General features: G+C 35.0%; 1 protein-coding gene across 9 annotated transcripts in view; it reads left to right on the top strand.

Moving 5' to 3' along the window:
• Positions 1-4: 4 nt before the first annotated feature.
• MPHOSPH9 (M-phase phosphoprotein 9) overlaps positions 5-27514 on the top strand; it is a 55672-nt gene continuing 28162 nt past the window's right edge. For 2 of the 9 annotated variants that reach the window (XM_069081539.1, XM_069081533.1), the window contains exons 1-16: positions 6-147; positions 973-1112; positions 1913-2188; positions 5352-5508; positions 9543-9632; positions 9920-10458; positions 11954-12077; positions 15343-15430; positions 17304-17410; positions 20214-20339; positions 20830-21281; positions 21977-22132; positions 23445-23532; positions 24386-24601; positions 25137-25184; positions 25885-25949. In XM_069081539.1, the coding sequence (XP_068937640.1) occupies positions 2079-2188; positions 5352-5508; positions 9543-9632; positions 9920-10458; positions 11954-12077; positions 15343-15430; positions 17304-17410; positions 20214-20339; positions 20830-21281; positions 21977-22132; positions 23445-23532; positions 24386-24601; positions 25137-25184; positions 25885-25949 (2366 nt within the window). In that variant the 5' untranslated portion in view covers positions 6-147; positions 973-1112; positions 1913-2078. Of the gene's footprint in view, positions 148-404; positions 650-972; positions 1113-1912; positions 2189-5351; positions 5509-9542; positions 9633-9919; positions 10459-11953; positions 12078-15342; positions 15431-17303; positions 17411-20213; positions 20340-20829; positions 21282-21976; positions 22133-23444; positions 23533-24385; positions 24602-25136; positions 25185-25884; positions 25950-27514 lie in introns of those variants that run through there. The other 7 variants (XM_069081540.1, XM_069081536.1, XM_069081537.1 and 4 more) reach the window with 7 other exon arrangements.

The raw sequence follows: 27514 nt of genomic DNA, 5'->3' as shown, positions 1-27514 counted from the left end.
CGCGCCTCCCCTCCGCCGGGTCCCCCGCCCCCTTCCCAAAGCCCGAGTGGCCAATCACAGGCGGGGCGCCGGGCGCGCGCACTTGAGTCTTAACTGTCGCGTTGGGCGGCTCGCTTGGCCCTTACCATCGGCTGGGGCGCTCATCAGGTAAGGGGGCCCTGAGCTCTAGGAAGTCGGGAATCGGGGACTGTACCCCCCCCAGAGCTCCTGGGGGTGGCTAGAGGTCGTCGGACCCCTGGCAGCGCCGGATGAGGGAGTGAAGGGGCGGGGGGGGGGGCAGGGCGGAGCGTTGGCCATCGCAGCCCCACCTCTCCTAGGCTACCTCACGGTGGGGAGGCGGGGCCTGAGGGCCATTCTCTTGGCCCCTCCCCCTTTGCCTGTGAGTGACGTTTCCGTGGTCCAATTACAAGGTTACTGCTGAGGGCGGGGCTTGCGGAGGAACCTCCTGCAGAGAGTTCCGCTCCTGGTCTGGCCGGTGTGTTCTTTCTGGAGGTAGCGGGCAGGAGCTGTCAGTGGTAGCTCGGCTCCCTCCTTCGTCTTGACTTTCCTCGGCGCGGCTAACTGGACTCGCTCTTTTAATTTATTGGTTCGCCATCCCGGTCCCCCTTCTCCTTGGTCTCGGGCCTGAGCGTGATGGATGACCCTGGCTGTGGGTGACAGACGAGGCTGTTCCCTTCCCCCTCCCTGCCCGTTCCCACCTCGTGCGCGAGGTCAGCTCGTGGGGTGCTGGTTGATGGCCTCAATTCCAGCCGTCCCTTCCCCCCTCCCTCGCCCCCATTCTTTTTCGCAGGCTGAGGCAAAAGCTGCTAAACCCGTGTTCTGTGGCCGAGGAAGGGGGAAAGCCCAAACCAAGCCCAACCAATTCCCGGGTGTAGGTTTGTAGGATCAGAATGTCCAGTCTGGTTAATTTAGACACGTCGAGCACCTGATTATTCGGTTTTCTTTCTCTTTTCCTCTTTGTCTCCTGACTAGAAAGGCACCTTTGAATTTCAGCTGGATTGACATCTCCATCCACTGCATCAGGATTACCTCACTGGGAAAGGAGTAGCCTGACATGCAGATCCATCTTCTCAGAAGGCTTGTTTTCCAGATAGAAATCCAACACACAAGAGGCAAGCTGATTTCAATCGAGATTATTTTCTTTTTGTCGCTATTGCAGATGCTGTCTGGCTTTTTTTTTTCTTTTGCAAATATGGTGTTGGTCAGCTGGTGTGACTGCCTGAGCCATTCAGGAGAAATCTGCTGAGCTGGGTTCTATTCCCCTTTTATTTTTATATTTGTGCCTTCAGGAAATCTCCCTTTTGTGTGCTGGTGTTCCTAATCATGCCCTCTTAATGAATGGGTTTCTGGGTGGAAAGTGGTTAAAAAAAACTAAGTGTGGATAAAATTGTTGGATAAATTGTAAGAATTTGCATTTTGCAATTCTAGGTTTTTAATTTTGATTTTGTGTGTGCCTTTTAAGGACCTGGGGTTACTGAAGGAGTCATATTGTTTGAATTGGCATATCAAATTGAGTATTTATTTTCCTTTATCTATGTAGCACAAGAAGCCTTTGATAGAGCAATTCTAATTTGTAGAATTTAAAGAAGCCAAATTTGTAGCTAAGCAAAAAATATGTTGGTGTTTTTGCAAATAAGTATCTATGTGCAAAACCACAGATAGCAAAAGGAGTTACTTTTCCATGTTCCCTGGCTAAATAACTGTTGTGGTTATTTGGTTATGTAACAGAATTGGATCTAGGCAAATGATTTTTTTTTTTAGAAAATTCAGTAATATCACTAGAAAGGTGATGTTGTTTTCTAATTCCATCATTTGAAATGTGGATTTATGTGCAAAAATTAAAATGCTTCCAGTCATGGAAGACCAGAAGATATATTAGTAGCTTTTAAGTCTTTTCCGTTCATTTTTTCAGAATCTGTTGGAAGCTTAAGACTTTATGCTTCTGAATGTTAGGAACTGAAAATGTCCCTAGATGATGATGTACCTGAAGATGAATCGGATTCAGTTTCTTCAAACAATGAAGTCAAGCTACTCTTTCAAATAAAAGAATGTAACCACATTCCTGTTAGACATAAACTATGGAAGATTTGCACTTGGTGAAAACTAAACAAGAAACCTTTCCATCTTCTATAGAATCCGATGTCAGAACTACGCACAGTTCTGTTGGATATAGCTTAAATACGAACAGGTAACAATGGAAAAGTGTGAATTTCTTTGGAAAGCAATTATATAGCGTAATATATGTTAATTCAGCTAAACAGTTCAGTTCAGCAGTTTATTTAAAACATCTTGAACAATAGATGTTGTTTATTTGTTATGTATATTTGGATAGTACCCCAATTCACCCTAGATCATAACCTTTTTGGCATTTGAATTCTCTAGTTTGTTAGCTCTATTGTTTCTATAGTTCTATAATTCTTATTTATATAGCCAGTAACTATTTAGGTATAACTAATTAGTTTCTACACTATGTCAGTCTGGTTTATGTTGCCCATTTTTTCAAGAGATATTTTAGGATCTTATTTTTATCTGGGGAACAGATAAATAATAACTTGCTTTTCTATCTGTGGTTTTATATGTGAGGTTTTTTTTTTTTAATCACATCTTTGAAGTCTTATGTCTCAGGTCTCAAAGATTATTTCCAAATTTTGATTTTAAAGTTACAAAATTTGTGGTTTATATTATAATAATACTTTTCCTATTTGGAACTATACAATTCAATAGTATCACTTATCTACACCGTAGCTGAAATTCAAAAAAATGAAAAAAATCTTTGAACATCTAAAATAGATGTCCCATAGTCCACATACTTGACATAGAAGAGAGTTAGTAGCTTCTCATTTAGAGTCTTATTTATTTGAAACTCTGATCAACTTGGTAAAATCTGTGACAAATTTGAAGTTGAGAGAAAGAGAGAGAGTCCTCTGGCAGCCGCATTGATAGTATGAGGAGTGATAGTTGATATACAGACGTCAAGGGAAGGGGCATAAAACTGGGAAAACACACACACCCCAAAAGGATGGTAGGTCTTTAATGAAGCATCAAGCAGTCCTTATACCTTGGGGTCCTCAGAGTATTAATCTGTTTACTATGCCACAGGGCAAATGAGGTAATTTATGTAAAAATGTTTTAGAATTTATAAAAGGACTGCAGTATGCACCAACTGTATGACACAGTTGTTCATAATGATTTTTGACTCTGAGACATTAAGAAAAGTTGAAATTCTGTTAGTTTGGGAAGGTGGGAATTGTAAAACTTTTTGGAGAGATTTCTACTTAATATGGTGAAAATAAATATTTTGATGCTTAAAAGTACCCTCAACCTTTTGGAAAACTTGATTATCTATAATGGCTCATTTCCTAAGTGCTTAGAATAGCTAAGGTTTTAGTCCTGTACCTCATGTTGAAAAATGTACCCAACATATAACAACTTGTACATCGTAAAACATCATAAATATGTTGATCATTTAGCTTTTAAAAACCATATTGAAAACCATGCTATTGTATGCCACCCACTTTTACAACAATTTCAAGCAAATCTGATGCTCCTGTGGTGAGCTGTTGATTTCATTGATGTGGATACTCTCTCATTGTAGAGGTTTAGATAGCAACTCTCCCATGTTATCTTGTATAATTTTTGTCCACATATTTTCATAAATCATTTGCAGAGGTTTTAACCTGTGAATTTAAGACCTTTAATTTTTTACTATATGTGTGTGTGTATATGTGTATACATGTGCATGTAAATATATACCAACTGTGTATATATACACACTACATATGTGTGTAAATATACATATATAGGGGAAAAAGCTTAAAAAATTTATTTTGTGAAGGATATTTTTTGATCTGTTGTTCCCCCCATTCTTGCTCATAACTGACCATTTCCTTTTCTGGTCATGTATGTATTTGAAAAATGTCTCTTTTTGTTGTTGCCAATTTATTCTTAACTTGTAGCTTTCAATTTTCCTTTTGAATTTGTAAATTTGGTTCTTTTGAGGTCATGGTATTCTGTGATACACAGCCATATGGTGTAATGTGGAGAATATTGGTCTTAAAGAGATGACCTTTTGAAGAACTTGAAGAGATTGGCTTCATTGAATATACTGTGTGATTTCTCAAAGTCAGTTCACTCTAATCTTGTACTGGAATGCTAGGCCCACCTCCTTTTCCATCTGTCATGTCTGTCCGTGGTATACATACACATTGATGAACTAACCTAATTGGTTCCCGTGAATAGTTTTTGACTGTCTTGGTTTGAGCAATATGCATTTTTCATACACTTTGTTTTTTGCAGTGTGGATGTTACGGCAGATTTCTTTTTAATTACTGCAACCTTCACTAAGAGAAGGCTTTCTAGTGTTCTGCAGCTTGACTGATGCAATTAAAAATCTGAAGCAACTTATCTTATGTTTTGGACTGCAGCACTAGATTTGAAAAGAGTTTTTGTGCTACAATAGCTTTTTTTTTCTTTTTAAAAAAATGTATTTACTTTTAGTTTACAACGTTCAGTTCCACAATCCCTTGATTTCCAAATTTTCTCTTCCCCCCATGGCGGCATGCAATCCGATACAGGTTTTACAAATACCTTCACACTAAATATTAGTCAAGTCGTACAGAAGAGTTATAACAAATGGAGTGAACAAGAAAGAAGGAACGAAACAAAACAAAACACAAAAGAGAGAAAGCAAATAGTTTGCTTCAGTCTGCATTCAGACTCTGTAGTTCTTTCTCTGGATATGGATCCCTTTTCATCATGAGTCTTTTGGAGTTGTCTTATAACCTTGCATTGCTGAGAGAACCCCAGGCTATCAAAGTTAGTTGTCATAGATATGATGTGTCTGTAATTGTGTACAAAGTTCTTATAATAGCTTTTTAAACTAACATTAAGTGGGCTAAGTATTTTTGTTTACACTGTTAATTTGCTTAGCATACCCATTCATAGATAGGTAAAGAAAAATTTCATTCCAGTATATTTATTAAACTAGATTAGTGAATTCCAGTTGATGAGGATGTTTTGTGGTATGAGTTTAATAATAATTGGTAAAATAATACTTTTGAGAAGCTGGAAGTTTTAACGTATAGTTGTATTAATTTTTTTGTTTTGTTTTTTTTCTTTATTTTCAGGAAAGATGACACCTTTGAGGAAATATTTGTTTTTTTTAAAATAAAAAGCTATCAATTTTTCTCTTTTATTCTTATGCATAATCCTATCAGATTTTCAGCAAATGAGATCCCATTAAGTAGAATTAAATACTGTGGTTTTGCGCTGCTTAGCTTAATCTGAACTAGTGAATTATTCAACAGTTCAGTAGAATGAAGAAAACTTTTGTATTATTTATGTTTCCACAGAAGCAGAGACAATCTCCTAAGTGCAAATGGGTTGTCCTCTTTCTCAGGGAAGACCTGCATCTCTCTAATACAAAGTGCAGTTGAAGTCCTAACCTCTTTTATGCAAGATCTACAAAACTGTGGCAAGGCGGATTCTGAAATTTGGAGGAAGTGTGAGGTAGCTATGGGGGGTTACATAGAATTCTTCATAGAGAAGAGAAAAATTTGACTTTTTGACTCCATAGCTTTGTTAATCCATTCATCCACCCATCCTTCCTTCCTTCTTTCCTTCCTTCCTTCTTTCCTCTCTCTCTCCCTCTGTAATTTGTTAGATGTTTGAAGAATGAGAGATGACCAAAATGCTTGTCTTTCCTACATCACAATAAGTAGATGTATTTTGCAATACTAATTTATTCTTGTACTGAGTTTGTACTTGTACGTTATGTTTCTGCAGAACAGCATAAAAGCCCTTAAAATTTAAAATTTGGTAATCTAATTTTAAAAAAATCAAGGATGTACACACCTTATATTTTTATATTTTAATTAGTTGAAAAAAATGACCCAAAGCCTGCTTTGAAGTAAAAATTTCAAAAATAATTATAAAACAAAATTTCTATTTAGTATCATATCCCATTTACCTATGATCATTCTCTTTTTCTCATGTCACTGAATATATTTTTCTTTAGAATGCAGCTTACATACGAACTATTCATAAATAACAATAGTGGTCTTAGTTTATTTGTACAGTGAATTTTTTAAAAATACTCTTCATTTTTGGCTGGAATTGATGACATTTAAATTATAATAAAATTTTCATTATAGCCATTGTTGGAATTGGATTCTTCATTTTGGCCAAAACAGTGGGTTTGCTTTAAAACACTAATGAAGTTTGTAAAACTATCTTTTATTATATTTAGTAGCATATTGAAGAAAAGTAAATTAATATTTCATAAGGAAGACCTCAAGCAGCAAATTCTTATTATAATGAAAGAGTAGATAAAATGTGGGTTATATGGTAAGATCCATGAAAGCCATCACTAGGAGTTATATAAGTAATTATTCAAGTTTTTCAGTGAAACATTATAAAGTTTAAAAAATCAATAGTTTTCAAAAATTTTGTATATGGATAATAAGAATTTTTTGTTTATGTTTTTCCTTGAGTGCAAATTCAACCTCAGACACTTTATGTCTATGAGCAAGTCTTAACCTCTGTTTGCCTCAGTTTCCTTATCTGCATAGAGAATCATAATAGCACCTACCTTCCCAGTGTTGGTGTGAGGATCAAATGAGATAATAATTATAAAGTTCCCAGCACAGAGCCTGGCACACATACTGATGTAATGTTATTATTAATAGATAACACTTATTATTATTATTAATTTTTAACTTATTATTATTATTCCCCATTGGTGTTTGCTAAGACAAGCCTGCACAACTTGCAGCCAGCCAAAGGATTTTGGGCAGCTCGAGAAAAACAGGAAAATATCCTTTTTATGTAGAGAAAGTCCTTTGGCATGCCAAAGGCAACCAGAGCCAACTATGGGCTATTAAGTTGTGCAGGCCTGTGCTAAGGTAAAGGCTTTTAATTTATCATTTATCATTAAAAAATGTGAAACAAAATATCTTTTCATTTATTTGGAATAATAAGGTATCTATTAATAAGATTTAAAGTAGATGAAGATTTATTAATTTTGACAAACTCTCGTGTGTCTAACTAGCAACTGCTGCTTTTAATTTTTTTTCCCTGTGAATAACTCAATTTTAAGTCCCAAGGAAGCATCCAGATTAATCACCACATTGGCATCCAAATTTTTCTTCCAGTTTATCAGTTTAGTTAAAAACAAAACAAAAACACATGTTGTTAGAAACAAAACAAAAGCATATTGTTGGCATATGTAATCATTAAATCATTTTCAATTGAATTTGGGAGAACTGCTTGGTTCTGTGCTTAATTCACCAATTCAGTAAATAATTGCTCAAAATATTCTTTGCTTTTTAACATGAATTTGGAGGAAGTGGACCTTTGTTCACATCTGCCTCTGATTCAAATCTGAGCTTACCACTTGTTACCTTCAGGATGCTGGGCAAGTTTCTCATCCTTTCTGTGCTGCAGCTTCCTTGGTTGTACAATGAGGGATTTTTAAGGTCTTTATCAACCCTAAATTTATGACCATTTTGTATTCTTTTCATCTATTTGAGTGAGATTTTTTTTGTGTTTCTATTCTTTTTGTGCAAATAAGTATAAAAAAACCTGTTTTCATTTGGGCAGCATGATATGATACAAAAGAGTGTAAATAAGGCAGAAATCAAGTTCAGAGTTAAATAGCTGAGAAGTATAATTTGAGAGTACCAAATTGTTATGCATATCATGTAAAAGTGGAAGGTGAAAATAATGTTAAGATTTACCACAAATAAATGATAGACCATTTAAGATCATTTTTTAAAATAGCCAGTGTTATAGTTTTATTTTATAATTTAATTATATCCACCTCTTTTAATAGCAAGTTTTGTATAAAATATTTAATAGAGGATATACTTCATGTCTCTCTGAGATATTTCATACCAAATAAAGTCTGATATGGAAGAATAATGATCTTTTTAACAGTCTGTATCCCAAAGTATTTAAGTATAGTAACAGGATAATACCATAGCATCTGTAGACAAAATCATTTTGGTTTGCATGTATAATGATAATTATAATAATAATCCCTGGCATTTATATAATGGTTTCTGATTTACAGAGAGCTTTATAAAGGTATGTTATCTCAATTAAACTAATATACTGCAGTTATTATCCCCATTTTACAGATCAGGAAACTAGCATACAAAGATGAAATGATTTACTCATAGATATAGTCACCAAGCACTTAGTAAGTGCCTACTATTTGCCAGGCACTAGGCCAAATGCTGGGTATACAAAGAAAAGCAGAATTACTATTCTTTCTCTCAAGAAACTCCCATTTTGGTGGAGCAGATCACATCTACATAGAAGATTTACAGAGTGGATGGAAGATGTTCGAGGAACAGTTTGAAGCTTGGTCTTCCTTATTCTAAGATCAGAATGTCTTCTATACTTGCCGTTTTTCTCATTTGTTCCCCCAGGCCTGAGTAAAATATTGCTCTTTTGATTTAGTTTAATTCACTGTTTTTCAATAAACATTTTGGTTTTTCATTTGTAGAAACTCTAAATATCTTATTATATTATTATTAGCCCCTTTTTTATTAATCCAGTCATATAGTCTTTATTTTAGTTTATATTGCATACTTAGATTTTAGCCTAGCTCAAGAAAATAAGGTTTAATTTATCCTAGTATACCTTGTTCAAAAGTTACTTGGTTTAGGAGAGATACTTAGTATCACTTACTTAAATAATAGCATTTTATCTTCCTGTGAGATATTTTCCCTTCTTGTGTTTTATTGTCAATTTTTAAGTTACTATAAATTAGAAAAAATATTTCTCTCAAATTGGGGAGTAGGAGGAGAATGGAGAAAGAAGCTTTGTAGCACTAATATGAACAAAGTTAGCCTGAAAGGAGTTCTATAGTTAGGATCCCTTGACATATGGAATAACCTATTTATTTCTGTTATAACTTTTGTTTTACTTAAAACAAACAAACTCTGTATTGATTATGTCAGCTTAAAGAATACATTTTGGATTAATTACTCACAGTATAGAAGAATTCTTTGGGTTTATGGCATAGGGTTTCTTTCACCAGGAGCATTTAAGTGTTCAGAAATCATTAACTCTTTGATATGGGTGGGGTAAGGAGAATGAAGCTGGAGGAAAACTTCAAGTTAAAGTTTTAATTGCCTCCAATAAGTGAAGAGCCACCAGGAATGGAACATTTCTTTTTTTTTTAAATATTAATTTATTTTTAGTATTTAACATTCACATCCATAAGATTTTGAATTCCAAATTTTCTCCCCCTCCCTTCCCTCCCTCCATCCTGAAGTGGAATATTTAAAATGATTAACGAAGGTCATTTTGAAGATAATGTTCTCAGTCATTTTCTCCAAACTCTAGATAAAGTATAATAGTTCAGAAGTTTTCCTGTATTCAGTCATCTTTATTTTTAGAAATTCTTTATTGTAGCTTATTCAGTTATGACACATTGTGTTCAGAAATGTTGCCATTCTTATAGCCTCATATTATTGTGCTGTCAGACAACCAGTTTTCTCTTTTGAATCGATCTTTTTTTTTTAATTTCCTAGGCTAAGTGGTTACAGCTATTCAGTCTGGTGGAGGCACAGCGGCAGCAGCAGATCGTTGCCCAGCAAGAAAAATTCAGTAACCAAATCAAAGTGAGAAATTGTTTGCATGTTCAGCTCGCCTTTGCCTTTGCGTATTTTCACTTTGCTATCCCTACAGCAAAGTGACTTATATGATATGTGACCTCAGTGACCTATACGTCTTGTCCAAATAAATGAGTGTTCTAGAATCAGTATTTCAGCTAGAGCATATTTCATCATAATTTGTAATATTATTTATGATAAAAATATGAATATTGCAATAAGTTAGATGGCATTATTTCATGTGCTTTCTAATTTTTCTTACATATTTTTCTGCACATTTTTTGCACACTTTTCAGCATATTGAAGAAGAGATAAGAAATTTAATTAAGTTACAGAAGAGTAATGCTTCTTGGTCTTCCAGTAACCGACATTCCCCTGACAAACTGACAAGCGATTTTTCTACATTAGAAAGTCAAATGGGGTTGTGTTCTGAAAGCTGTGAAAGAAATGAGTACGTTGTCAATTATCCTAAACTCAAAGAAACTGAAATTCGACCAAAAACATTTTCTTCACATCAAGACAGCATTATGGATAGTTTTTCAGTGAACAATGGTGGGTATAGTAATTTTTTTATCTCAGAACGAAATCCTTACAAATCTAAAGACTCAAAAGAATTCAGGGAGCACAAAGACATTTCCAAAGGCAAACATGTAAACCCTATGCCCCAGAAGGAGTCGTTCGTAAGTGATGTCAAGACCAAGAGCCTCTGTATCCAGACTACAGAAGAGTATGCCTCAGCACTCAAAGAGGATGTCTCTATTTTTCCTGGTGAATACGAACATGATTTTACCAGTGAAAATAAGATTTCTGAAGCACATTGTGGAAAACCAAACAGGTGAGTGATCAGTTTTCCTGCTTTGAAAACAAGTTCATTTATTAAGTTGAGCATAATTTATAAATACTTTCAGTTGGAATATTGTCAGGAGTGTTGAGCAGATATCTGCAATGTTTATTAGATAGAGCCTTTCAGATCAGATGTGCTGGTTGGCAGATTTCAGGGAGTATTGAAATTAAACCAGTTTAATGCTTCAGAGATTTGTGATTTCATAATTGTGGTTGCTCCCTTCCAAGATGCAGATGGTAATCTCTCTTATGCCCTATGTTGCTTGATGACATATACATACACACTGCCCTCTACCTGAAGCCTTTGCAACTTGGTGGATAGGACTTGCCCGATCTGGCTCTTTGTGCCTTGCTGGCATGGCCTGTGAGAACTCAGGCTCCCTTCTGTGTCACTATTAGACATCAGAGTAGGATTCTTTAATAGAGATGGTCAGTCAAATTACCCTGAGGTATCTCTGGCATCCAGATAGAGCTAACATAGTGACTGGCACATGGTAAATGTTTAATAAATGCTTTTTGACTGATTAAATAGGTTTTTAAAGTGCACTTTATAAAATCTAAATTTCTTTGAGTTTATGATAGATTGTTGCAAGCTATACTCTCAAAATAGAAATAGTTAGGAAGTCCCTATTGTATTTTCCAATAATTTGACACCATTAAAAAAGATTTCTGCATTTTTTCAACAGTGGAATTTTGTTATGCATGTGTTTTAAGTAGAGAAATGTTTATAAAATGTACCCTCCTTTCTGTATTTGGTGTTTTAATAATATGTATATAACTAAAATTTTTGAAAATTGGATTACATTTCTGTTTCTCCAGGGAGTTAATTATTTAATAAGGGAATTTTATGGTAAATCTTATTTTGGAAAGCAAACACTCTTTTGAAAAACATGAAGTTAATGTCCAATTTATGTTTTGTAAAGCTAGTTTTGTATGTGTACATATTTATGTATTATATCTTCATATTTAATACATACATATATACGTTACATATATACACACATTTATTTACATTTCACTTTAAGCACATCATGATTTGTTTAAAGTGAAATGTAATACATAGACCCTTTCCATTGGTTAGTATAATCATCTTAAAGACATTATCAGGCAGTGGAAAAATGTATTTTTATTTTAGGTTAAACATTGGTCTGCATGGGCTGATTAGTTATATGTATCCCACGGCCACAAAATGCATAGTCATCACCAGCCAGTGTGTTTTTATGCTAAAGAAGGATAAACAAAAAACTACAAGTAGATAAATGCAAGTTAATGATACGTCATCACCACTGTTGGGGAAAAACTGAACTTAAAGAACTAGAGAGAGAGAGAGAGACAGAGACACACACACACACACACACACACACACACACACACTCACTCTCACTCACTCACTCACTCTAATTCTACTTCCAGAAGGCTAAGGCTCTTTTTCTCTGTGGGAGATGGCATATAAAAGGACTGACTCTTTGTTTACTACTTTTTAATAGCAAATCTTTAACATCATGGGCACAAAAATTGAAACAAAATCAACCGAAGAAAGTACACATTGAAGAGGGATATATCACATCTGTTCAAGGAAATGAACAAAGGAAAAAATCAGCAGTTGAGAATGTAGGTAATAACTCCAAGCTGGCACGTTTCTTCAGTAATAATTATATTGGGATAGTGCTGTTATCATTATTTCTATTTGTTTTTATTCCATTTTATTGTTAATTTGCTCCTCTGACAAGCAGTTCTTCTAGACTCTGTTTGTAAAGATCAGAAATAATGAGTCGCTATAAACATTTGTTCTGTAGGAGGCTGCCAGTTTAAAAACTAGGAGGTGAGGATATTATTTTTATCATTTTAAAAGGCACTGTCATTCCATGTGTTACAAGTTTTGACATCTAACAATATAGTAATCCATTTAACTTTGAAAAATTTAAAGCTAAGCAAAAATTTTTATTGGCAGGTATATATATTTAATTGGTACATAAAAATGTCATTTTATTAAATAATCTAAAACTGTATGTAAACAAGTCTTATCAGAATTTTGGAAATAACTGAAATTGTGGTCTAAGACATGATGTAATTTCCCTGTCCCGTTTCTTGCTGTAGCACTTACTCTGTTCAAGGGCAGCTAATAAGTCCCAGGGCTTAGAAATTGTTTAAAATGCCTTTTCTGTTGTCACACTTACCTTGTCATTTGGCTTTCTGTTTATCTCATTTATGTAGTTAAAAAAAATAAAAGTTCCTTTTGGCTTCAATTGTCATAAAAGTATCAGTTTTAGTGTAGTACATATAAATTACAAATCTTTATAACTTTTGGAGTTGTATTCACATTACATGTATCTCCTTTGCCATCCTTAAGAGCATTTTTCCTGCAGTCTGTAACAATCTACCAGGAAACAGAAATCAAGAAAGCTGTTCACTCAGCCTTCATAAATGAGGCACGATTTATTCTGTTTCTCTCTTGTAATTTTTCTTCTCTTCAATCTATAAAAACTTGCCAGGTATTCTTGGTTTCTTAACATTCTTTCAACTTTTTCTAGATTTTTTTTTAAAGGGAGGAAATTTAAAAGTATAGAAAGCAACATTAACCCAATATTAATCCTCCTATTTGAAGTAAGACAAAGTGATGCATATTCATAAAAATCCTTTAGTACATTGGTGATTCCAATATAACCTAACATGATATGGGGTGAAGGCGTTTTGCATAATCTGAAGGGAATTTATAGATTGATTGAATAATAGCCAGATTGCGAGAGCAGCCAGAAACATGCCCTCTCCGTCACCTAGTGGTTGCTTTTCCTCTGCCTATCTCCAGCTTTTCTTGGAGACTTTTACACTTCTGGGAAACTTTTAAAACAACCTGTGTTGTTGTGCAGTGCAGCTGAGTGACCGCATTTTCTTGTGGTTTGTTTTTTGCTGAGTATGTATCCTAGCATGTAGTATATTGTAGCTGTATGCCAGTCTAACATTCTTTTGGTTTTGTGGTGTGTAGATGAGACTAGCAGCAAAATGATGAGGAGTCAGTTACATAAGGAGAGTCATACAGATCAGATCAATGAGTCATCAGACCAGAATCTGCCTTTCTGGGGAGCCCCTAGGTAGTTAGTGTGAGCTTTCACTGAGGGAAAGATTGAATGTTCGAAGGACTTGGGTGTGGACAAGGGAGTAGTCTAGTTCTGCTTAGTACTGTAGTCAATGCAGTGTTGGGTTTGGGCTTGATATATGGAGATACTTATACTTCTTTGTGATTAAAAGTGGGCAAAAATAGAATGAACGTGCTTCTCCAGTGATGAATTCCCTCTACTTGGAAATGACCCTAAGGATCTTGGGAGCAGTGTTATAGAAGGCTTCTTGGTGAGATAGGAATTGACCTAGATCAGAGGTGTCAGACTCCCTGCCCACAGGGAGGAACCAGACTAAAATATGATTGGGAAATATTTAGCAAAATCTATAAAATTACAGTACAACAGAGATAGTGTTATTTTGTGGTTTTCCAAGTCAATACATGGCCTGCAGGAATCCAGTTTTTATCTGAGGTCGAGGGGCGCTGTACTAGATGACCTGATACCACTTTGGGCTCCATGGTCCTGTGGTTTTGAGGGTTTCCTTTAGGATTTTAATGAGTTCCAAAGGGCAGGTTTAGATAATGCTAAAAAGTATCCTGTCTTTTCTGACCCAAACTCCTCATATAAAAACATATTTTGTGCCAAAGCTGTTCTGAAGCCCATTTTAAGAATGTAGTTTAGCTTAAAGATCTTAGAGAGCTTGTCTTTGTTTCTGTTGCTGTTGTAGGATAAGCTCTTGAAGGTTCTTCATCTTACTAGATGAAGGACTTTGTGGGTTTTTTTCTTTTAAACACTATTATTGAGACTAAGGAAGGGTTCTTCTGCTTGGATTGTGATAGCTTCATGGGCTAGAAGGGTTGACCTTTTAAAAGGGTTATTTACTGCTCCATATTTTTTTCTTCAGTGGCTGCCCTGTTTTCTAAGAAGAGTGAAGCGGGCAGCTGTTGAAGGTGACCTCTCTCTCAGTTCCTGCCAGATGGCAGCTGAGCAGAATTCATTTTTTACCGCAGGTTAGTCTTTCCCTAATCCACTTTTCTTGACTTTTTGGAATTATTGAATCTTCATGGTAAGTAGAAAGATGGCTTTGAAAGAAGCAAAAGATTGCTTATAAATTTTCTTGATCAATGAAAAAGGAAGTAAGTAGTGCCTTATATGGCTGAGGTATATTATTCCTCCTTCCTGGCACATATAGAGTTTTCAATTGATTCAACAGAAAGAAAATCTCCTAGGAATGGAAGTTTTAAGAAAATCATCTTTAGAGTAAATGGTTAGGAAAATTCTGGATAGTGTGGAACTATCTTCACACTGTGACTTTGCTCTTCACCTTGGGCCTACTGAGATTTATAACCAATTTTCTTTTAAAATATCAACCATAAATTTTTTCCATTTAAGCTTTGACATTGCTACTTTTCTTGGTTTTGAGATTTCATTTTATTTGCTGTCGTATATTCATGAAAACAATTTAAGTGTTCTTCTTAAGGCTTTATGTTCATTGCTGGACTAACTACTTTAGTTCTGAATTTGAATGATAATTGGTTCAGTTCTCCTCATCTAGCTTCAGAGAGTGAAACAACATGTCCTAATTAGACACTGGAGTAGATGTCATGCAGAATTAATCATAGACTGTTAGGAATGAACAGCTTCCATTTTTCATTCCTCTCCTGTCGCAACTTTTTGTACCTGTGCTGAAACCAAATTTTCTGACTCTTTCGTCAACATTTTGGGGGCTTCCCTATGATACTCATTCAGTGGGATGGAGAATGGGGCTCAATAAGTTTTAGCTTGACTTGATAGTAATATTTTGTTTTTTTGAATTGTAGGCTGACTTCAGTGCTGCTACATATCCTCATGTTTTTTACCTTAATAAACCAAATGAAAACCCAAGTTCTTGGGCATCTGAAGGAATAGGTATGATGTCTTTCTAATTTGTCATTTTTTTAAACTTTTCTATATTCTTCCTTGGTTAGAGACTTGTCTATAAATTCTCAGCAGGGAGTGATGGCCTGTTCTGCTTCAATGCCTGCTTATTAGAAATGAGCTTCAGTTGTCTTCTATAAAGATGAAAGGAAGTAGTACCTTCGGAGTTATTTAAAGCAACTAAGAAAGGATTCTTTTTTTTTTTTTTTAAAGCAATCGGGGTTAAGTAACTTGCTCAAGGTTACACGGCCAGGTGTTTCTGGGTGGGTGCTAAGTGTCTGAGCCTGGGATTCGATCTCCAGGTCTTCTCAACACTGGAGCTGGTGCTCTTACTCGCTGTGCTACCTGGCTGCCCCTTAAGAAAGAATTCTGGTATCATTTTTTATCTGTTCCCTAAAGGAATTTTGAAAATTCAATAATTCAGCTTCTTATACATTGGTTAAATGTTTACTATGTTCAAGGCTCTCAAAATCTCTTCCATATAATTAGTTTTTTTTTAATTGATTTGATGAAGAGTCTTCATTTATAATAATTTAGTTTTCACAAACATTTGTTGAGTATCTACTCTATATGCAAGGCAATATACTAAATTTCTCTTTTATAAAATGTTAAATCTATGAATTTATATATCATTAAAACCTTTAATTTGATTTTACATAATAAGCATTTCAGCTTGTGTGGATGTTTGAATCTCATTCATTTCTGGGCTTTTGTTAACTATTGTGTTCTATATTACTTTTTCCTCACCAAAATTTTATTTATTACATCAGAATAATTTATGAATTTCATTTCCTATACACATAAACTTTTTCTTTTTAATGAATTTTTTTTGGAAGGGGGAAGGCAGGGCAATTGGGGTTAAGTGACTTGCCCAAGGTCACACAGCTAGTAAGTGTTAAGTGTCTGAGGTCAGATTTGAACTCAGGTCCTCCTGACTCCAGGGCCAGTGCTCTATTCACTGCGCCACCTAGCCACCCCTATTTTTAATGATTTTTAAAAGAATATCTTTCTTTTTTAATTTAATATTTATTTTTCCTCAATTACTAATGATTTTTTAAAAAAGAAAAGCATATCACCCATTTCATATACTCTGTTGTCCAATGTAACAGGCCATTTTACTTTTCCTACACGTGACATCCCATCTCTGGTCTCCATCCCTTAACACCGGCTGTCCCTTATGCTTGGAATGCTTACCCTTCTCACTCCAACTCTTAGAATTACCAGTTTCCTTCTTAGCTCAGCTTAAGCCTGGCTTCCTTCATAAGACCTTTCTTGATCCATCCTCCTCATTCCCCAGCTACTAATGCCTTCCCCCTGAAATTTCCTTTATATGTTTTGTCTCTGCTTGTGTCTATATGTTGTTTCTCCCTGGTAGAATGTAGACTTCTTGATCTCAGGAACTGTTTCCTTTTTGTCTCAATATCCTCAGTTCAGAGTGGAGTGCCTGGCAAAGAGGGGCTTAATAAATGCTTGCTGGTAGATGAATTGATAGTCTTGTAGAATTATGTGTGGGAAGGGATCAGAGAGATTATCTAGACCAACCCTTCATTTACTTAAAGATGAGACTCAGTGAGGGGAGGGAATGTTCCTAAGGTTAGACAATGAGCCAGTGACAGAGTGCCTAGGTCAGGGTGTGGCACATAATGAGCGCTTACTAAATGCTTGTTGGTTGAGTGACAATAAGTTACATAACATACTATGGTCACATTCATGATTTCCTGTAGTAAGAAAAACATAAACTAGGACCTCTTTTCTTTTCTCCATATCTTCTTTTTCTTTTTCATATATGCTTTTCTTTGCTCATCTTCCTCCTTCTTCACTGGCATTCTTCTCTTTTTCACTTATCTTTCTTTTTACCTGTTAGGAATGAATTATTGGAAACTAGAAGAAAAGGACAAGTATGACTCTTTGCCTGAGACTTTGGAAAAATCATTTTTAGATGTCGACCCCATGAAAGTGTTTCCAAACCAGGTATTTTTTTTGTTGTTCACATGTGAAAATGTTTTATAACAACAATTCAAATTTTGATCTCCCCCACTATGCTTTTATCTTGTTGGTTCATCCTACTTTTTAATCCTTATCAACTTCATTTGCTTAAGCTTTGTTATCGACTCAAACTACAGAAAGATTGGGATATGAATGTGCCAATAAGCTGATGCTGTTTGTAATTTTGCTTAAAATAATCTCACTTGTCAGTTTCCTGCTAAACCATCTAAATCACTTATCAAATCAATAAAAAGGGCAATATTCTCATTGGAATACTGTTTCTTTTGAGTCTGTAATAACAATTCTGCTTTAGCTTTAAATCATATAATCCCAACTCCCAGGTGTTGTAATCATAGGCCTTTAATTGAAAAATGTTTGAACTAATTGGTCTCCCATTGGTGGGCAACCTTCTGCCTGGCCACTGAATTAGTCAACAAATATTTGGGTAGTGCCTATTCTGCTAGAAGGTGGTGGTGCAAAGAGGAACATGAAGGGACTCATTCCCAAGGAGCCCTCTCTCCTTGGTGGGGGCAGACTATAACCCTTTACAAATTGGCCCTAGACTATTTTTCCAACCTCACCAGATGTTATTCCCCTTGTCACACACTGTGGTCTTGCCAGACTAAACTCTGCTTTTCTACAAACACAGCACTCCATCTTCTCTTTTCTCTGTTGCATTGGTCTGTACCCATGTCTGGAATGTTCTCCGTCTTCATCCCTCCCATCACTGTGCCAGAAAAAGAAAGCAACAGAATAAAATATACTTCAACTTTCACATAAGTCTTATCAGCTCTGTTTTTGGGGATGGAGAGGTGGGGATGTTTCATCATGAGTTCTTGGAATTGTGGTTGGGTCGTTGTGTTGCTCAAAGTTACTGCCTTTTAAAGTTGATTATAATATTGCTCTTACTGTATACATTATTCTCATTGCCTCGTTCTGTATCAGTTCATACAAGTCTTCCCTTTCTTTTCTGAAACTATACTCTTTCAACATTTCTTCTAGGACAATAGTATTCTCTCACATTCACATATGCTATAACTTATTCAGTCATGCCCAATTGTAGGGCACCTACTCTGTTTCCAATTCTTTACCACCACACAAATAGCTACTATAACTTTTGGTCCTTTAAACTCTTTGAAGTATAGACTTAGTAGTGAATATGGCCAGGTTGAAGAATATGCACGGTTTTATAGCCCCTTCGGCAGAGTTCCAAATGGCTCTTCAGAACGGTTGGACTAATTCACAACTCCACCAGCCTTACATTAGGGTACTCATTTTCCTGCATCCCCTTAATGGCTCTTGTCCTCTTGGAGCCTTCTCAGCAAAAAATCAGATTCTTTGATACTCTTGGGAAGGTAATGGAGGAAGAATGAATGGCATGGTTCCTCATCTTTGCTTTGACTTTTTCAAGTAGATAATCATGATCAAAATTTGTTATAAAAGGTTTTTTATTCCCATGTGAAATTAGGAAGGAAAGGAATTTTTTGGAATTCTCCCTTTCACTAAAGAACATCTTTGACTTTCTACTCAGGAAAATAGAGAGAGTTTTTTTTTATGGAGAAAAAAAATAAGATTCTTTCATAAAGTAACATCCCTTTCTTGTGACTTTTTATGATTTTGCTGTTAAGATTTTTTTTAAAAAGCTTATTTTTATTGTTTTAAAAATGTTTATATCGGCTTCATTTAAAAATATCCCCCTTTCCATATGTCATTCATGTATTCATATGACATTGTATTCAATTTTTATATACTTCTAGTCCCCCACCTTTGAAAAGGTGAGTATATGCGTGGTAGTGGTAGTAGAAAGATGCATTTTCTTAAGTTTTTTCCTTTGGGGCCAAGCTTGACCATTAAAAATATTAAGATTTGAGGCAGCTAGGTGGTGCAGTGAGTAAAGTGCCGGCCCTGAGTCCGGTTCCAGCCTTAGACACTTAACACCCACACACACACACACAAAAACTAGCCGTGTAACCTTAGGCAGGTTACTTAACCCCAAAATTCTTTTGTTTTTACCCATCTTTACGCAAAAATGATAACTTCTTTTTGGAACTTGCATTTCTAGCTAGATAATTGACCTATCTCTAATCACTCAGCTCAAAATCTTGTCTATTCTCAAATTTGGGACTTTTTTTGAAGGGAAAAGTAAAAAATTATAAGGTTCAATAAATATATTGGGGAGATACTCTTGGTCTTTCTTTGAAGATTGCTGAACTCTCCAATCAGCCTTCATACCTAGGTTTAAAATAGCACAAAATTAACAGTTAGCAAGTTTTGACTTCTTAAAGATAATTTAGTTCTCATTGTTAGAGCAAGAATTGTGAAACCTCAGAATCATAGAATTGTAGAGTTGAAAGGTACTTCCATGGCCCGAGAGTCTGATTCATACCTGAAAAGAAATCCCCATTTGAACATCATTAAGAAGTTATCATACAGCTTTGAGGAAAGGCATTTAACAAGGAGAATCCTATTACAGCCTGAAGCAGCTTATTTGACTCTTGGACAGGTCTCACCGTAAGGAAATTTTCCCTGACAATCTAGCCAAAATTTGCTCCTTTGGAGCTTTTTCTTATAGTTTCTGGTTCTGTTCCCTGGGACCAAATGGAAGAAATCTTTCAGGAAAGGTTTTTTTTTTTTCCCCTTTAATTAGAGGCTTTCATTCACAGTGGATGGTGATCTGTAACCCTTTTCAGTACCTTGCTAATCTTAGTATTTTGGTGTAGTGTCCAATGGCAACAATACGATATAAACATTTACACATATTAAAATATGTTGTTTTATATTTTAAAAGCCTAATTCCACTAATGAAATGAAACTGCCGTCACTGAAGGATATTTATCATATGAATCAAAGGAAAAATAACCAATTATCCGAATGGACTCTTGCCTCTACTTCTAATCCCAGTCATCCACCAGAGGTAATGGCATCAAATGTTTACCTGTTGTCCTTTGGGTCACCTATGGTTCTGATTCTCCTGAGATAGTATATCCCATGATTCAGGCACATCATTTCTAGAATCTTGATGTTAAAAAGTTTGGGATTGTTGAAAGTATCTGTTTAGTTTCTTGAATGTGATCAAGCCAGATTTCTTGCTTCTTTACTCAGTTCTGGGCCCAGATAATTGTCTCTTTGCAGAAATCATGTAAGATATATGTCCTGCTTTAGTGAGCAGCTCCTGCCTGCTACATGTCTGAATCTGGACAGTGTGCTTTCTTCATCCACTTGGTTTTTTCCTTTATGGAATGCTATTTGAATACTGCAGACTCAAAATACGAGGTGCTTTGTGACTCTAACTTTTAATGATAAGCTCTTTGACTTTTGATAAGCTATATATGAAATCAGTAAAGTTTTTCATTTTAAAAAGAGCATTAAATATCATTGATTATTCTTGTTTCTTCTACTTTTAGGTATTAACTCTAGACCCAGCCCTGCACAGGAAGCCAAATCAGCAGATTTCAGGGATTCAGTCAAATAACTTTCGGTGTAATCTTGAAAGATTGTCTTTCTCTCCAGAGTCCATATTGGATCCTAGTACTTCTAGCCACTCTGACACAGACTCCTTTTCACAAACAAGTAACGTTACCTCCTCTCAGTTAGATAGATCCCCCAACTATCCTTCAGCTATTAAAACTTTACCTATGGACTCTTGGCCAAGTCATGCACTCCAAAATGAAAGTAGGGCCAACTCTGCTTTTCCTTTAGCACAGTCTGTTGCTAGTAATGAAATTTCATTCAACACTGAAGATGAAGAAAACAATTCAACCACTGTCACTCATACTCGAGTTGCGAGTGTAGACAACAGTTTGCCAGAAGGCAGTGTTTCAATGACTTGCATGGAAGACCCAGTTGCATTGTCCAAGTATGTATAATTATTTAAATGCAATCAAATTATTTATCAGTTTTGTTTGTTTTTTTCTCTCATATATTGGAGAGTAGATAGTGGATGCAGGCCAGCATTGGAGTCAGGTAAAATGTGGGTTCGAGTTCTGCTTCTGCGTGTACTAGCTGTGTTAGTGACCTTGGCAAATCAGTCATTTAACCTCTCACTACATGTACTTGGGCAATCTCCCATAATTTTGTTACAGATGAATTTCCTGTTTGTATGGGCACAGTGTCCCACACCATTGAAATGACAAATCTGGAGCAAAAAAGAAAGTGTTTGTTGACTGAAGTAGAAGATCATGAAAAAGATTTTAGTATTTATATTTTATTCTTTACATCTTAAAAAAATCAAATCATTAATTTAAAAAAGTAGTTCCTTGTAAGTACTATATATTGTTTTTACCTCTATAGGTCTCTGTAGGTCTGCCAGTTGTCTGTAGAATGAAAGTATAGAACAAGATGATCTCTGTACATGAAAACAAATCTGGATTTTTAGGAGATATTTAAAAAATATTAACAGAATTTATGATCTTATAAATTAACTTCTAAGTTAAATTAATTTGTTTTAATATCCACTGTAAAGGCCTGTTATGGATAGGCAGAGAAATGTGTGTTCTTACGTGTTCTTAAGCCTTGACTCAAACTTAATTCTCTTTTGCTCCCTGCAAACAGAATGAGGCAAAACCTGAGGGAGAAGCATGCTCGACATATAGCTGATCTCCGGGCTTATTATGACTCAGAGATACATAACCTGAAACAACAGTTAGAGAGAAGTGAAGCATCTGCATATGGAGATATGAAGAAAACTAATCAGAGTCTTGCAGAGAGGTAGAATGTGTTATTATTACTTACCTGTAAAATGAAAGTTCCTCTAACTTGAGATAGAATATTCTTCCCCTAAATGTATGTGTCATAGATAGGTACCTTGAAGTATAAAATTGGGGTGGGGAACCTGCGGCCTCGGGGCCACATGTGGCTCTCTAGGTCCCTCTAGGCTGTTTGAGTCCAAATCAAAGGGCCACACTTGAGGACCTAGAGGTCCACATGTGGCCTTGAGGCCGCAGGTTCCCCACTCCTGTTGTCTTATTTTCTTTTTCAGAAAATTCCAGCATATATCTGTAAATTTTCATTCAGCAGGGTTAGACTATTAAGCTTAGTGACATTTATGATATTTAACTTTGCTGTATAAAAGTAAGAATTGAAAACTATCAAATTTCATTATGTTAGAATGATAGGAATTAGTATTATTGGCATCTTAAATGTAGTACTGACGTCTTATATAGTTGTTACAGCAGATGACTGCTAACATTACACTTTGGCAGTAATTTTTAATCACTTTTAATTGAGGATAAAATCTTTCACAGAGATTCTTCCAGCATGTTTGGTCAGACACATGGCAGATAATGAATTGTTCTGCTTAATTTCCCACCGTTATAAATTATTTTTCTAAATTGACCATGTAGTTAGAAAATATACTTTATATGGAATTATACTGTTGCTTTCTCATGAAGCATTTTTTTTTCTGTTTAATCACAATATTGGGATCAATTCTTGTTTCATTCTCTTCAGATTTTTAGTAGGTTTTTGATTTTGAATATATGAGGCAGCAGATGGGATACTTTTGTCAAGATGAAAGTCCACTGACTTAGAAAAGGGTTCAATGCAACTAAAGCCAGTTTTTTGACAATACAGTATTTATCATATGTGTCACTTCTACACACTGACTATACATGACTATACTACACACTTCTACACATGATCCTCTACAATTGATTGCATCAGGGTAGATTGATTTTTTATTATTATGTTTAAGTAGTTTGTGGTTCACTCTGTATCTTAAATTTTGAATAGGATATACATGCACACACTCGTATCAATTAAGTAACACGTTCAAATTTAGGTAGTTTTTTTTAAATACATTTATTCTATTCCTTCAAACCATTAGAATATCATCAGTTATCTTTAGAAATATCTTTTATTAGAGTAATGTCTTAGATTTTAGCTAACACTGAACAATCAGTTTTAACTTACATGCTAAAAATTAACTGGCTTTATGTGTAATTTCTAAGGAAAGAGGTTTCATTCTCTAATTTTTAAATTTTGTGGTCATTTTCTTCTGATTGTTGATTTATGATTTTAGATGTGACCAATTAGGTGGTGCTCTGAATGAGGCCAGTGCTCATATGAAAATTCTGGAGAGCAAAAATAATTTGCTGGAAATGGAAGTGGTAAGTAATTCATGTTGTATTCTGCTAGCTTTATGCTTTCTGTATTACATAGAATAGAGATATGAATGAAAGAGGTTTTGTAAGGAGAGTGACTTGCAAACTTTAAAATGCAATTTAAGTTGTAATTGTTGCTGTTTTTAAAATCAAATCTTTTAGGCTATCTTCTTGTGAAGGCTGATTCTTTTTTGTGATTGAATATCACAATCTCAGTATAATGAATTGCAGAATTAAGAGTTGAAAGGGATCTCAGCCACTTAGATCCAACCTTTACATTAAAGGAATCCCTGTGTGGTCTGTTAATGCTCTAATTTTTCATTGCTTTGAAATAAATCATATTTTTCATGTATTGCTCAAGATTTATCCCTCTAACCATTGCATTTAGGTGTTAGAGCGAAAATATTTGGTTTTGTCCTGCATATTTTTTTTTATATTTGATTGGTATATATACTAGCTGGACATTTTAAACTTTATTTTACATTTTTGTAGAAGATAGAAGGGGAGAAACAACTCTTAAATCCATGGATTCATGTGTGTGTAACATGTATGTAAATGATAACCATCAAATTGCACCCTGAATTTAAAATCTCTTTCTGCCACCAGAGTTATTCATTTTAATTACAGAGAGTGAAGGAGACCATCATCTTTTTGTAGGACTTGGTTTCTCAGCTCTTCTCCAGTGCTTCTGTCACCTTCCTTTGGGATGTTTAAATTTGATGCTATTTTCCATTTTCTGTCCACAATGATAAACTTTGCATTCTACCCTTTTAACACTTATGCTATATTTGGTATGTGAGGTAGAAGTGTGTTCATCCATTAAAAATAACTTATAGTTATCTTTGTTTTTATTTTGTAGAGTGATTTGAGAGAGCACCTCAATGCAGCCAGTAATGCTTCCAAAATTTTACAGGAACGTATTGAGGAAATGCGAGCAAGTAATAAAGAAAAAGATAACACCATCGTTCGACTCAAATCCCGACTAAAGGATCTAGAAGAAGCGTTTGATAAGGCTTACAAACTCTCAGATGATAAAGATGCTAGAATAAAACAGGAAAACAAAATGTTTCAAGCTGTAAGTGAGAAAACTATGCTAGCTCTTTATCGTACTTTTAGTCAAGGTTTTAGTAATGCTTTCTTTTGTTACAGTATTTTTATAAACTAATTTGATTTTATTATTACTTTTTTTCAAAGTACATTTGAGTTTGATAAAACTTTGCTCTAACTGCATTTATACTATACCAGTCTAGACAGCTGGGTCTTCCCATCTTGCAACAACAGGGAGACAGAGCTTTAAAAGACTTTAGTGTCACCCCCACCTACCTGGTTGCTTTCTGTCTTCATTTAGCTGTTGAGGTATCTGACTTACCATCTGTGTGTCTGGTAAGGAAAAATGTTCGGAATCAGACTTAGAGTAGCTTTCCCCCTGTTTTTTGGTTTGGTTTGTTTTACTTGAAATTGATTTTAAGTCTGCCACTGTAACTATGTTTGGTTAAAATCTTATTTGTAATAAATGAACTTCAATCCTCTTGCTGGCTGATTACAAATTGTAGTTCTATGATATTTTGTAACAGGTAATGTTATAGTAAAGTTTATTCTTTTTCTTGTAGCTTCTAGGAGAATATCAATCCCTTGGAAAACAACATGAAAGAGTAAAGGTAGAGACTGAACATTTATATTTTGAATAATGGAAAGAGCACTGAACTGAGTCATGCAGATTTGGCTCCAGGCCTAAGTCACTCTATGACCCTGAGCAGATCCAGTCACTTAGCTCTTTTTGTTTGCTCATCGGCAGAATGGGGATGATGTCATATCTCTTTCACAAGGTTGTAAAGATCAGATAAGATGAGAAATGCTTTGAAAAGTGGTCAAGTACCACATTTTATTAAATAATATTGGAAGATGCTAATAAAGGTTTTATTTTCTAAGAGTTTCTTATGGGGAGGGACATTGTTTCACCTGTCTCCTACAGAACTGTTTGCTGATTGTGTTTGAATTTTTAATTGGAACTAAAGTGGAAAGATTATTCTACTAAAGAACAAGAAAATTTATGTTTTCATGGTTTATTCATTTTCCAGTTAGGTAGTTTCTACTCAGTAAGAACATGTCATATTTGGGATTGATTGATTGGGATAAGTCACAGAATTATTCACCTAATTTGGGCAAAGGCCATGTTTATTTTTGGTCAGAATTGTCTGAAGTAAACATGAAGGATTTCACATTTGTAGAATTACGTGAATTTGCATTTTTAAACTCTTCAGTGAAACATTAGAGTAACAGTATCATAAATCTTGAATGTAAGTAGTACAAAGAAGTATTTATCTACATCATTATCTAAATTTTCCTTTATTTTCATAGGATACACTAAATACAACTGAGAACAAATTGTTTGATGCAAATACTCAAATTTCTGATTTGAAAAGGTAAAATGTGGTGCCACCTTTTATGTGATTGTAACAAATACTTCTTAATTGCATGCTCAGCATACACAACTATTTAAATTGTATAGGAAGAATGAGATTTTCATTGAAGCATAAAAATTGCTGTTATTGTCAGCTTTTTGGAATGGTTATATAGCCTTTGCTATGATAGTGCACATTTTTATATGTTGTACTTTTTTTTTGGACATAGATACAGCCTTTTAATCACTATGTAGACAGGACTAAAAAGAACTTTTTTGGGGGGAGTAGGGAGAGGCAGTTGAGGTTAAGTAACTTGCCTAGGGTCGCATAGTTAGTACATGTCTGACGTCAAATTTGAACTCAAGTCCTCATTCTAAATAGGAATTCAACTCTTCCCTGCATCTGTTTGTTTCATTCTAGAAGTAGTTTGTTTAACTATTTTAAACACCAGCCTAAATAGACTACCTACCCTTCAGGGAATGTGATGAATTTTGCTTTAAAAGGAAATAGAATGTCAGTGGATAGCAATGCGCCACTCCTGGAGTCAGGAAAACCTGAATTCAAATGAGACCTTAGAAACTTACTGTGTGATCTTGGGCAAGTCACTTAATGTCTGTTGGCCTCAGTTTTGTGCTTAGTACAGTGCCTGGCACATAGTAGGTGTTTTATAAATGTTAGCTGTTTTTATTATTTTTTTAAGAGTACATCTTAAGATATCAGCAAAAGAGACTATTGCTGTTTTTGGAAAGTGACATTGGAAGCAGGCATTAAATGAATAAAGCTCCTTTTAGTTAAGTCTGTTGGATCACATTTCTCTTTTTCTTTTTCTTTTTGGATGGGGGAAGGCAGGGCAATTGAGATTAAGTGACTTGCCCAAGGTCACACAGCTAGTAAATGTTAAGTATCTGAGGCCAAATTTGAACTCAGGTCCTTCTGACTCCAGGGCCAGTGCTCTATTCATTGCACCACCTAGCCACCCCTGGATCACATTTCTTTAAAAAAAAAAGTTGGGAAAGTTTTATTAATATCTCGCTCTCATTTGTGAGTGGTTTTTCTCATTAGTGAAAACAGAAAAGTTTCTAATTGATACTTATAAAATTCTTACTTTTGAGACTTTTGTATTAACTTTAATTAATACAGTAAATAGATAATATGAAATCTGCATTTTAAAACAATGTTTATTTGAATATTGCATTCAGTTTTATTAGATCTTGGATGGTATTTAGACTTTAAAATGCATATAGTGTATTTTTCCACAAAATTCTTAGATTAATAAGCTATTCTATATAAAGTTTAAAGCATTAATAATATTTTCTTCTCCCATTGTAGCATTTGAAATTCCTTTATGGAATTGAATAACAGTGATTGTTTTTTCTTTTTCTCCCCTTATTTCCCTCAGTTTTTATCTTTGGCATGATTTTCATAGTAAACTTATAATCAAAGAACAAGATCTCTAAATCAGGGGTATCTCCTCCCTGGTTTTTTTCTTTTAATTTTCATTTATTTATTTATCTATCTATTTAAAGCAATTGGGGTTAAGTAACTTGCTCAAGGTTACACAGCCAGTTATTTCTGGGTGTGGTGCT

This window comes from Petaurus breviceps, unplaced genomic scaffold (assembly GCF_028583685.1).
Source record: "Petaurus breviceps papuanus isolate PSGF00001 unplaced genomic scaffold, PetGlider_PUasm1.0 99, whole genome shotgun sequence".
NCBI classification, from domain to species: Eukaryota; Metazoa; Chordata; class Mammalia; order Diprotodontia; family Petauridae; genus Petaurus; species Petaurus breviceps.
Note: the sequence above shows the minus strand (reverse complement) of the source record. Positions and strands in the feature narration are given on the sequence as shown.